At 36.3% G+C, this 12,979-nt stretch overlaps 1 protein-coding gene across 7 annotated transcripts in view; it reads right to left on the bottom strand.

The window, feature by feature from the left end:
* Window positions 1-12,979, bottom strand: part of USP40 (ubiquitin specific peptidase 40) — a 77,507-nt gene that overhangs the window by 42,716 nt on the left and 21,812 nt on the right. For all 7 annotated transcript variants that reach the window (XR_005378843.1, XM_038574234.1, XM_038574233.1 and 4 more), the window contains 3 exons: window positions 12,516-12,614; window positions 10,374-10,481; window positions 1,081-1,381 (listed from right to left, as the gene is read on the bottom strand). Coding sequence is in view for 6 of the 7 variants with exons in the window: in XM_038574234.1 (XP_038430162.1) it covers window positions 1,081-1,381; window positions 10,374-10,481; window positions 12,516-12,614 (508 nt within the window). In the remaining variant the exon portion in view is untranslated. The remainder of the gene's footprint in view (window positions 1-1,080; window positions 1,382-10,373; window positions 10,482-12,515; window positions 12,615-12,979) is intronic.

Consider the following 12,979-nt stretch of genomic DNA (forward strand, 5'->3'; position numbering starts at 1 on the left):
ATTCAGACAAAAAGGCAAGACTCCATCTGAACATATTCTTTTTTTGTTGATATATATTTCTATAACTGTGAATTTTGCTTCAGAATATTAGTATGACTATAGGTTTCTTCCCCCTCAGAAAAATAAAGCCTAGAATTCCTGGTTAAACCAAGTAATTATGTAACTGTCTTAAAACCAGAAAGTTAATTTCCTTTGACTCACATGCAAATTAGTAACTGCTTTCTTCTTATGGTTTTATTTTTTTTAAAGATTTTATTTATTTATGAGAGACAGAGAGGGAGAGGCAGAGACACAGGCAGAGGGAGAAGCAGGCTCCCTATGGGGAGCCTGATGAAGGACTCAATCCCAGGATCCCAGGATCATGACTTGAGCCCAAGGCAGATGCTTAGTAACTGAGCCACCCAGGTATTCCTCTTCTTATCCTTTATAAAAATGATTACTATTCTCATTCCCTAAGAACAGCACCCTGTTTATAACTACAGATATGTCTCCGAGGATTTTTTTATTTGAGTGGACTTTGGGGAGTGACCAAAGTCTTACATACTGATTCATGTTAGTGGTTTCATTAAAAAATTAATCATTGTGAGTCTCAGTGTTTAGTATAAGCCATCTTAGAAGATTTAACAAAGAAGATATTTCAATTGCTCATAAAATACACTAATTATCTTGAGGGAAAGGAAAAAGGAGGGCAATAAAAGAAAACATACAAAAACAAGACCAAGGGACACTTACAATTCAAAGGCAACAAGTACATGCCCAAATGGTAGAGCCAAGTCAAGCACAGGGCAATTGTATGCAAGTTGGTCCACACAACAAGAAACCATTATGCAATCCAAGAAAAACCAATTTTGAAACACCAACCATGGATGGCCTCGTATCATCAGAGAGGGAAAAAATAAATATATAATTATAAAACAACAGGTTGTTGGATTTCTTTTGGCATAATGTATTTCTTACTGTTAGCCTGAAAATACTTAAAAATGTTCCAAGAGTAAACTTTCTTTTAAAAGGGTAAAAATTCAAATAGCATTCAATATTTATTTTTTAACATCATGTATAGGCACATTTCTCTTTCCATACCTTCAGGGGGTCTCTGCAACTGAGATTTCCGATAAAACAACATGTAGGCACTTTCTTTTCCCTGAAACTGCCGTTCAATATCCTTTTCCTTGATTGGTTGGACTTTGGAATCATTTATATCAAACCAGTGGGGACAGGAGGTTCCATCATTTAGTCCTGGGGATTCTGAAGTTAGTGTCTTGAAAATGTGTTGATCACTCCTTGGGAAATGAGACTCAGCCTGGAGAGAACCGTTCTTTAATAGACTAACTGTACTTTCATCTGGACTGAGTAGAAATATCTGGGAATGAAGCTGTAAGAACTATACAGAAACAAAGAACAAATACGAGGTTAATAACTTTTTTTTAATTGGACACAATAAAAAAACTACATCTTCCTCTCTGTGACTAGATATTTGTACTTTACCTTTATTTTTGGCCTAGCAAGCTAAGAGGGGAAAGAAATCCATTTGAGTCATGAGAAAACATTTAATGAAAGTCAGATCAAGGGAGAAAGCTGCCATGCCACAGTCTAAAGAATATTTTCATTATACTCTACTAACACCATTTTTAAAAAGTAGTTTACTAAAACAGATTAGAACAAACACTTCCAAGATGTTTAAGCAACCTACACATACAGAGCACAAAACAAAAGCAGTCACAGAGTGAAGTACTACATAAGAGAATTTTAAAACTAGTGACTCAGACAAACTCTGTTGGAATAAAGTAATAATTATAAGCCTCCAATGTCATGTAACATTAACTAAACCGTAGGTTGTCTGTCCAGGAAGCTGGCAGGTTAGCTCAAGAAATCAAAGCACAGAAAGCTAATGTCTTAATCCCAAAAATGATTTCTTAAGTTCTAGCTGAAGGATTGGGAAGAAAAAAGCATTCTTCCTCACTGCCTACCCTCCCTTTCCATCCCTATGTTCCTCTCACTCTCTGATTGCTAAGTGGCCCTGCAACAACTTTTCTCTCAGCACAAACTTAGTTTATTTGGAAAATCACTTGGGAGGCATATGCAACATCTGCTTAGCCCATCAATCAATATGGAAAGGTGACTTTCTTATTTTTCACTTGGAAAGTACCAACTCTCTAATCAAAGTTATTATTTTATCACCTATACCTGTATCAGGAAACAGGTATATGCCTCAAAGACAATACTGTGTGTAAAAGGTGGTAAAACAGTTTCATAGCTAATTTGTTTAGGTACAAATAATGATTTGAAAACTTTAATGAACTCTCTACTAGCCCTTTTTTCTGTTGTTTGAGAAATGAGTATTAATTTTCAGTCTCAAAATTTACCATAGCCTGGTCCCGTAATGGCAGAGAACTTTTATTGTACTAACTTTTCTAATAAAAAATGACAAACTCTGGACAAAATAATGAAAACAAATGTTTGGAGAATAACCAAAAACAGGCATAAGGCAGAGGGGATATAATCCTTCAAGAGGGAAGTAAACTAGGTGAGTTTTACATTAAACCACTGCTTCCCAGTTTATAGTGGTGCATGGTTGAAGAGTTTTCAAGCAAAGGGCAGCAGTCTTTTTTAAAAATTTTTTTAAAATATTTTATTTATTTATTTGAGAGAAAGCCCCAGGACCCCGAGATCGTGACCTGAGCTGAAGGTAGATGCTTAACTGAACCACCCAGGCGCCCCAAAGGGCAGTAGTCTTACTGAGCTGAGGAAACAATTTGAAAATTCCAGCGAGACTAGAAATTGAAAGAGTCACATTAAGGAATCCTGAATCTATACCAAATCACCCTCAAATCCTTGGCTAACTCCTGATGGGTACATGGACAGCCTGAAACCCAAGAAACTCCAGGGAAAGCAACAGCTGGTAGATTCATGATTTGATCAGAGATTTCTGGGTAGAAAGAACTTGGAATTGAAGTCCTGACAAGACAGAGGCATAGATAAACATTTCAGGCTTTCTACTGAAATCCTAGAAGGGCCATCACTGGCAAGTTTATAAAGGGCCAGACAGTAACTATTATAGGCTTTGTGAGTTTAAGAGGCAAACTTGAGGATATTATGTAGGTGCCTATATAACTTTTAAAAAGATAACCATTTAAAAATGTAAAGACAGTTCTTAGAGCTCAGGGCTGTCAAAAACAAAAACAAAAACAAAAACAAAAACAAAACAAAACCAAACCGGCAGCAGGCCATATTCTGCCCACAGGCCACCATTTGCTACTACAACAGACCCACTCTACAAAGCCCAAAATGAAGCTTCCGTGGGATCAAGGAGATTCAACATCCTGTTAGAGCATAATGCAAAACTCCTTAAAGAACAATGATATAATCCACAATGTCTGGTAGGCAATATAAAATTAAATGACACACAAACAGGTCAATGTGATTTATTTATTTATTTATTTATTTTTTTTTTAATTTTTATTTATTTATGATAGTCATCAGAGAGAGAGAGAGAGGCAGAGACACAGGCAGAGGGAGAAGCAGGCTCCATGCACCGGGAGCCCGATGTGGGATTCGATCCCGGGTCTCCAGGATCGTGCCCCGGGCCAAAGGCAAGCGCCAAACCGCTGCGCCACCCAGGGATCCCGGTCAATGTGATTTATAATCAAAAAAGGATATAGTCAATTCGTAAAGGAAATAAAAGTTAATAAGAGACCCAGAAATAATCTAAATGATAGTGAACAGCTATTAAAAATATTTAATTAAAAATATTTAATTTATATAACTTAATAAAGCCAATTAATCTTCAAAAATTAATTTACAGGAAAGGTTCATGAACACAGTGGGTTCACACAGGAAATTTCAGCAGAGAAATGGATACTCTCAATTAGAGCTAAATGCAAATTCTATAGCCGAAAACTACAGCATCTAAACAAGAAGTTATAGCAGGACTTAATGGAAGATTGGCTATATCCAAAGAAAGAACCAATGAACTTGAAGATAAAGAAAGTAAAATAAAAAAATTAAAAAATAAAAAAAAAAATTAAAAAAAAGAATGTAAACTATCCAAGTTGAAGGAGAGGGAAAAATCAGAAAACGAAACAAAACAAAACAAAACAAAAAACCCAGTTACTTATAATCTGTGAGGAAATCCTGAATGGTCTAATTTATATGTAACTGTAGTCCTAGAAAGAGAAGAAAGAGAAAATGGGACAAACTGAAAATATGATAGTCAAAACTGAAGAGAGACTTCAAGCTATAAATATATAAAACTTAGCAAATACAAAGCAAATAACATACAGAGACATATTATTGTAAAAGTGTTAAAAAACAAAGAAAAAGAAAAAATCTTAAAAGCAGGCAGAGAAAAAGACACATTATGTTCAAGTGAAACTACACTTCTGAGCCAAAATAATGTAAGCCAAAACATAATGGAAGGACACACCTTTAAGGTGCTGAAAGGAAAACAATAAAAACTTTTATTTATTTATTTTAAAGATTTTTAAATTTATTTATTCATGAGAAAGAGGCAGAGACACAGGCAGAGGGAGAAGCATGTTCCATGCAGGGAGCCCGACGTAGGACTCGATCGAGGATCCCGGGATCATGACCTGAGCCAAAGGCAGACACTCAACCGCTGAGCCACCCAGGCGTACCCAAAATAAAGATCTCAATCAAACTAGCAAGAGCTGAGAATATTTTCACCAAGACTCTAAGATGGTCATTCTGTAAAGACTTGAAGCTCTGTTAGGCTGCAGGGAAATGCAACTAGATGCACCGGTGAATGTGTGAGAAGCAGCAATGAATACCAGAATATATAAATAGAAAACATTATTTTTTCATTAATTTCTTTAAAAGTTGCTTAAGTGTTTAAAGTAAAAAAAAATAATAAAAATAACAGAGTGGAATTTACATGTAATGGTACAATATAAGGCAACAGCAGATAGGATGAGAGTAGGAAAATGTAGTTCTACCACTGTGAGCATCTTACACTATTCAGAAAGTGGTATACTATTATTTGTAGGTGGTAAGATTGATTTATGTACAGTATAACTTCTGGAATAAAAATATTAAAGAAATATAGCAATATATTAGCCAACAGAGGAGATTAAGATGAAAGACTAAAAATCACTTGGTTAGTCAAAACGGCAAGGAAGAATGAAGGAGCAAAAAACAGGTGGCAAATAAAAAATAAATACCTCAATAGTAAATTCAAAATCAACCATATTAATTACTGCATTAAAACCAAATGGAGGGAATCTCTGGGTGGCTCAGCAGTTAAGCGCCTGCCTTTGGCCCAGGGTGTGATCCTGGAGACCCGGGATCAAGTCCCACGTCGGGCTCCCTGCACGGAGCCTGCTTTTCCCTCTGCCTGTGTCTGTCTGTCTGTGTCTCTCTCTCTGTGTCTCTCATGAATAAATAAATAAAATCTTAAAACAAAAAAACAAAACAAAAAAAAAAACAAATGGACTGGGACACCTGGGTGGCTCAGAGGTTGAGAGCCTGCCTTCAGCCCAGAGCGTGATCCTGGAGTCCTGGGATTGAGTCCCACATCGGGCTCCCTGCATGGAGCCTGCTTCTCCCTCTGCCTGTGTCTCTGCCTCTTTCTCTCTCGGTCTCTCATTAATAAATAAAATCTTAAAAAAAAAAAAGTGGGCTACACATCTTAACCTAAAGAAACTATCAAACTATTATCTCACAGAAAACAGATGAACAGTAGAAAAGAATCAACAAATACAAAGCTGCTTTTTTGAAGAGTTTAATAGATGTGATAAACCTCTAGCAAGACTGATGAAAAAGAAAGCTAAAACACATAAATGATCAATATCAAAAATGAAAGAAGGAACATAACATCTGTTCCTATGGACTTTATAATGGTAATATGGTGATATTTCAAACAACTTTATGCTAACAAATTTTACTTTATTTTTTTTTTTTGAGATTTTATTCATTTATTCAGAGACAGAGAGAGAGAAAGAGAGGAGAGGCAGAGACACAGGCATAGGGAGAAGCAGGCTCCACCCAACGTGGGACTCGATCCTGGGTCTCCAGGATCAGGCCCTGGGCTGAAGGCAGCACTAAACCACTGAGCCACCGGGGATGCCCCAAATTTTACTTTAAATAAAAGAACAATTTACTTAAAAATCACAATTTTCTAAAATAATTAAGAACCAACTCTATACTGTTTGCAAGAGACACAATTGTATACAAAAGCTTGCAGGGTTACATTAATAGCAGACAAGGTAAATTTTTAAGGCAAAGAATACTAGCAGAGATAAAGGAGGGCACTGTATGTCAGGAGGCCATAAAAATAAAAAATGTGTTGTATGCATCTAATAATATAACTTCTAATAATATAACTTTTTTGCACATGAAGCAAAATTGTCCAAAGTAAAGGGAGGGACAAATCCACAATTATAGTTGGAGATTTAAACCACTCTCCTAGTAATTGATAAAGCCAAAAAAAAAAAAGGAAAAATTAGTAAGTACAGAGAAGAAATACAAACACCATTAACCAACTGGACATAGTTGACATTTACAAAGCAATATACCCAACAACTGCAGAAAATAAGTTTTCCAGTGAATACACAATACACAGCCACACAGACCATATTCTGAAGTGTGAAACAAGTCTCAATAAATTCAAAAGAACTAAAATCACAGACAGTATGTTCTCAGAGTACAATGAAATTAACTAGAGATCGACTTACAGACATAAGAAAAAAGAAATCCTAAAATATTTGGAAATTAAGCAACACAATTCCAAAAAAAAATCAAAGGAAATTACAAAATATTTTGAGTGGAATGATAATGAAAACATGCCAAATTGGGCTGCAGCTAAGTTAGTACTTAGAAGGAAATTTATAGCTTTAAAAGCTCATATTAAAAAGGTTCAAGGGCAGCCCAGGTGGCTCAGCGTGATCCTGGAGACCCTGGATCGAGTCCCACGTCAGGCTCTCTGTATGATGCCTGCTTCTCCCTCTGCCTGTGTCTCTGCCTCTCTCTGTCTCTATGAATAAATAAATAAGATCTTTAAAAAACAAATAAATAAAAATAAAAATAAAAATGTTCAAGGGCAGCCCAGGTGGCTCAGCGGTTTGGCGCCACCTTCAGCCCAGCGTGTGATCCTGGAGACTTGGGATTGAGTCCCACATCAGGCTCCCCGCACGGGGCTTGCTTCTCCCTCTGTGTCTCTGTCTCTCTCTGTGTCTCTCATGAATAAATAAGTAAAATCTTAAAAAAAAAAAAAAAAAGTTCAAAAACAATTGAAACATCAACTCAGGAAGCTAGAAAAAAGTTGATCAAATTAAATCCCTGAAAGAAAAAGGAAGGAAATAATTAAAAACAAGAGCAAAAATCAATGAGATAGAAAATAGGGATCCCTGGGTGGTTCAGCGGTTTGGCGCCTGCCTTTGGCCCAGGGTGCGATCCTGGAGACCCGGGATCGAATCCCACGTCGGGCTCCCGGGGTGCATGGAGCCTGCTTCTCCCTGTGTCTTTGCCTCTCTCTCTCTCTCTCTCTCTCTCTCTCTGTGTGTGTGACTATCATAAATAAAAAATTTTTCAAAAAATTAAAAAAAAAATAGATGAGCAATACAGAAAACCAACAGAGGCAAAAGTTTGTTTTTTAAAAGCTTAATAAAGTTGATAAATACCAAGAAAAAGACTGATGAAAAAAAAGTGAGAAAATACGAATTACTAAGAATGAAACAGGAAATAACTTCAGGTACTATAGACACCAGAGAATATGGAGTATTGTGAATAACTTTATGCCAATAAATTTGACATCACAGAGAAAATAACAAATTCCTTAAAAAAACCCCACAATTTTCCAAAATAACCCAAGAAGAGAAAATCTAAATAATACTACAATCAAATAAATTTAAACTATAATTAAAAAACCTTACTCCAAAAAAATTTCAGGTCTCAATAGAACAGAAAGCCCAGAAATAAACCCACAATTACACGATCAACTAATCTTTGACAAAGGAGGCAAGAATATGCAATGGGACAAAGAGGGTCTTTTCAATAAATTGTACTGAGAAAACTTGACGGCTCAACTAATCTTTGACAAAGGAGGCAAGAACATGCAATGGGATAAAGAGGGTCTCTTCAATAAATGGTACTGAGAAAACTGGACAGCTACATGAAAAGGAGGTAAACTGGGCCACTTTCTTACACCATACCACAAAAATAAATTCAAAATGGATTAAAGACCTAAATGTGAGACCTGAAATCTTAAAAACCCTAGAAGAGAGACCACAGGCAGAAATTTCTCTGACACTAGTTGTAGCAACATCCTTCTAGATATGTCTCCTGAGGGAAGGGAACCTAAAAATAAAAAACTTCTGGCCAGTGAAGGAAATAACAAAACTAAAAGACAACCTACTGAATGGGAGAAGATATTTGCAAATGATATACCCAATAAAAGGTTAGTATCCAAAATATATAAAGAACTCTACAATGCAACACTAAAATAAAATAATCCAATTATAAAATGGACAGAAAACATGAACAGACATTTTCCCCCAAAAAGACACTCAGATGGCCAAGAGATTCATGAAAAGATGCTCAACATCACTCAGCACCAGGGAAATGCAAATCAAAACCTCAAAAAATATCACCTCACATCTGTCAGAATGGCTAAAATAAAAAGATAAGAAACAAGTGTTGGCAAAGATATGGAGAAAAAGGAAACCTCGTACTGTTGGTGCAGTTCAGCCACTGTGGAAAACAGTACGGAGGGTCCTCAAAAAGTTAAAAATAGAACTACCCTATGATCCAGTAATCACACTACCGAATTTACCCAAAGAATACAAAAACACTAATTTGAAGGGATACATGCAACCCTGTGTTTATTGCAGCATTATTTATAACAGTCCAACCATGGAAGCAGCCCAAGTGTCCCTCGATAGATGAATAGATAAAGAAGATATGGTATTTATATATAATGGATATTACTCAGCCATAAAACAAAACAAAACAAAACAAAACAAAACAAAAATGATCTCTTGCCATTTGCAACAACATGGATGGAGATGGAGTGTATTATGCTAGAATAAGCCAGTCAGAGAAACACAAATACCATGTGATTTCACTCATATGTGGAATTTAAAAAAGAAACAAATGAACAAAGGGGGGAAAAAAGAGACAGACCAAGTAACATACTCGTAACAAGAGAGAACAAACTGATGGTTACCAGGGGGGCGGTGGGTGGGAGATGGAGAAGGTAGGTGAAGGGGATTAAGAAGACACTTAGCACTGAGTAATATACAGAACTGCTGAGTCTCTACATTTTACAACTGAAACTAATATAACACTGCATGTTAACTACACTGGAATTAAAAATAAAAAAATTTTCAAGTCTCAACAGCTTCACCAAACATTTAAGAAAAGAAAATCTTAAATTCTTCCCAAGGATATAAAAAAAGGGAGTGTTTCCCAACTTCTCCTATGAGTCCTATATAACCCTGATGCTAAAATCTGACAACCACAAAAAAGAGCCAGACTAATACCTCTCAAAAATGTAGAAACAAAAATTCTAAATATGAGTCAAATGAATATAGCAATACATAAAATTTCTTGACCAAGTGGAGTTTGTCTCAGAAGTCTAAGATTTGCTCAAGATTGAAAAGGTCGATGGAATTCACTGCGTTAACATAATAAAAGGTATACAATAAAAACCAGTCAGCATTTGATAAAACCCAACCTCTACTCAAGATAACTAGCCATCAACTATGAATAAAAGCTAACTCCTTCAAACTTATAATAAAAGGCATATATATATATTTTAAAAACCTGCATAGCTAATATCACATTTAAGAGTACAATATAGAGAGAGTGACCCAATCACTTTAAATGAAACCTTAAAACCTATGGTCTCAGAATCATTAAGCCAAACATTCATTTCTGAAGTGTGGTCTAATTAAAAGATGCACTTAAACACTTAATGAAGTGTGTGAGCTCTTTGCTCCTCTAAGAAATAGCTCCAAAATATTTACTAAGTGTTACTGTGTTTTTCAGTCAAGTTATTCACTTGTGTTCAGTTTTTGCATCTAATTTCACAGCCTCCGAAACACCAAGTTTAACAGGATTATGTGTAAAAGAAAGACCATGGGAAAATTGTGGGAACACCCTAAGGCATTTCTGTAAGTAAAATGATGAGCTTTAGAGTATGAACATCTTGACATTTTTTGCTTTATATTACAAGTCTTTCTCCTTTTCCGGCTTACTTCTTGATTCTACGATAAGTTATTTAATAACACTTAATAAGTAACTTAACTTTAACCATTAAATAAAAATACTGATTTTATTTTCACCTTAATTTTCATTGCAAAGGGATCACATAATAAAATTTCCTGGACAGGAGCTCCCATACAGATGTCATGCATTACCTTTCTCAGTGGTCCATACTGTTTTCTGTACTTCTTGTTCCAAGACATTCCTATCTTTTTCAAGAGTTTCTGGCCCAACTGATCAACAGGAATTAGATTACTCTCCTCCTTGTGGAAAAAAAAAAAAAAAAAAAAAACCAGTCATTTAAGAAAATGAGTGGAGATGAAACCATAACATTTATGAGTTCAAGGGACCAACAGAATTATATCTAATTAAATGTGCCTAAGACAGCATACATGTAAGTGGATCAACCATAATTGTTTCAAGATAAATTTCAAAAAAGTAGATTAAGGGGAGCAGGGGTGGCTCAGTGGGTTGAGCATCTGCCTTCAGCACAGGTCATGATCCTAGGGTCCTGGGATCGAGCCCCACATCGGGCTCCCTGCTCAGGGGGAGTCTGCTTCTCCCTCTCCTGCCTGCCGCCCCCACTGCTTGTGTTCTCCCCTCCCCTCTCTTTCCCTGTGTTAAGTAAATAAATAAATAAATAAATATAAAATCTTAAAAAAAAAAAAAAAGGTAGATTTAAACTTGAATTGTGCTTTCCTGTACCAAAGTTAAAACATTTATTTATTTTTAATGATTTATTTATTTTAGAGAGTGCAGGCATGAACAGGAGGGGCAGAGGGAAAAGGAGAGAAAGAATCTCAAGCAGACTCCCACTGAGTGCGCCTAAGGCAGGGCTTGATCTCATGACCTGAGCCAAAATCAAAAGTTGGACATTCAACTACTGAGCCACTTAAGCGCCTCAAGTTTAAACATTTAAAGAGCAATAACCCAAAGAGTATTCTGAGGTTTGGTAAATTCCTGATATTTTGTGGGATTTTTACAAGAAACATTTAAGTGCAAAAAAAGAATTATCAAGATCTCTTCTGAATGATTCTAAATGTAAACAAGTTCTAAAAGGGAGTAAGTTTCTGTTTTGGGCTGAAATGTGTCTGTCCCCCTCTCCCCAAATTTATGTGTTGACTCTTTGACCCTCAAGGTTTCAACTATGACTCTATTTGGATTGGGCCTTTAAAGAATTGATTACATTAAAAATGAGGTCATCAGGGTGGGTCCCAGTCCATTTTGACTGTGTCCTTATACGGAGTAGAAATATAGACACACAGATGCAAGGGATGCAGATGCACAGAGGAAAGGCCACATGAGCACAAAGCGAGAAGGTAGCCATCTGCCAGCCCAGGAGAGGCCTCAGGAGAGAACAAACCTGCTGGCACCTTCATTTTTCGACTTCCAGCCTCCACAACTATGAGAAAATAAATTTCTGTGGCTTAAGCCCCCCAGTCTTTGGTCCTTAGTGACAACAGCCCCAGCACACAGATACAGTGGCCACAGACCAGTCTAGGTTCGTCGGATAGAGTTAAGAAAAATTCTTTGTAAGAATGGATAAACAGGGATCCCTGGGTGGCGCAGGGGTTTAGCGCCTGCCTTTGGCCCAGGGCGCGATCCTGGAGACCGGGGATCAAATCCCACGTTGGGCTCCTGGTGCATGGAGCCTGCTTCTCCCTCTGCCTATGTCTCTGCCTCTCTCTCTCTCTGTGACTATCATAAATAAATAAAAATTAAAAAAAAAAAAGAATGGATAAACACATGAAAGGAGACCTACCACCTTTACAACACAGCACTAAGCAAACATTGAAAGTCATACACTTGAGGCATTATCAGTACATGAATATAAGGAATGAAAAAGGGGGCATAACTTCAGGAACAGCAGACAGTAGAAGGAAAACATGGGGAAATAGCAAATGCCAAAACAATACGTATGGTAAATCCCAATTCTATTTAAAAGGATAGTAATACCAAAACCCCATATCTCAATCCCAATATATGCACATAAACAAAAGACAGAATGCAAAGACTATATATACATCAAAGTGTTAACAGTGACTGGGTACTTGGTTTACTAATATTTTTATTCTTTTATACTTTTTATATATTTCCTAATTTTTTCTCAAAATTTCCTACTACAAATATGAATTTTTTTATAACCAGAAGGTCTCCAATAAACAAAATGTAAAAACAGGCACAGAAAATGTCCCAAAGAAAAAAAGACTATATATAGTCCCAGTTCTATCAATGAACTTTCACACTTTACATGCATGTCTGAACCAAACATACATAAATATAAACTCTTTCTTTACCTGTAGTAAGATTGCTTTTAGAATTATCAAGGGATCATCATCAATCTCTTCTTCATTCTGGAGATCTTTTAAATTCATACCTGGTTTGCTTTTTTCCTCCTAGAAAGGAAAACAATAAAAGGTTTTTATCATTAACTCCTTAAAAGGTAATTAATAAAATAGAAAAAAATAAAATAAAATAAAATAAAATAGAAATGTTTGTGCCATGGAAGTTTCAAGATGGAGAAATGATGAAAACACTGTAATAAGTTATGTATACTTTGGAGTCCAGCAGACCAGGTTTGAATTCCAGCTCTGCGACTAATCCTGGACAAAATATTTAACTTCTTTGGCATTATCTGTGAATGGGACTGTAAGATAAACTTCCAGGGCAACACACATACAGTAGGTCCTGACAGGTTGCTGGTAAGTGTTACTTCCGCTGCACCCTACGAATTCTGACATGTTATATGTCCCTGGCAGGT

This window comes from Canis lupus, chromosome 25 (genome assembly GCF_011100685.1).
Source record: "Canis lupus familiaris isolate Mischka breed German Shepherd chromosome 25, alternate assembly UU_Cfam_GSD_1.0, whole genome shotgun sequence".
In the NCBI taxonomy this organism is placed as follows: Eukaryota; Metazoa; Chordata; class Mammalia; order Carnivora; family Canidae; genus Canis; species Canis lupus.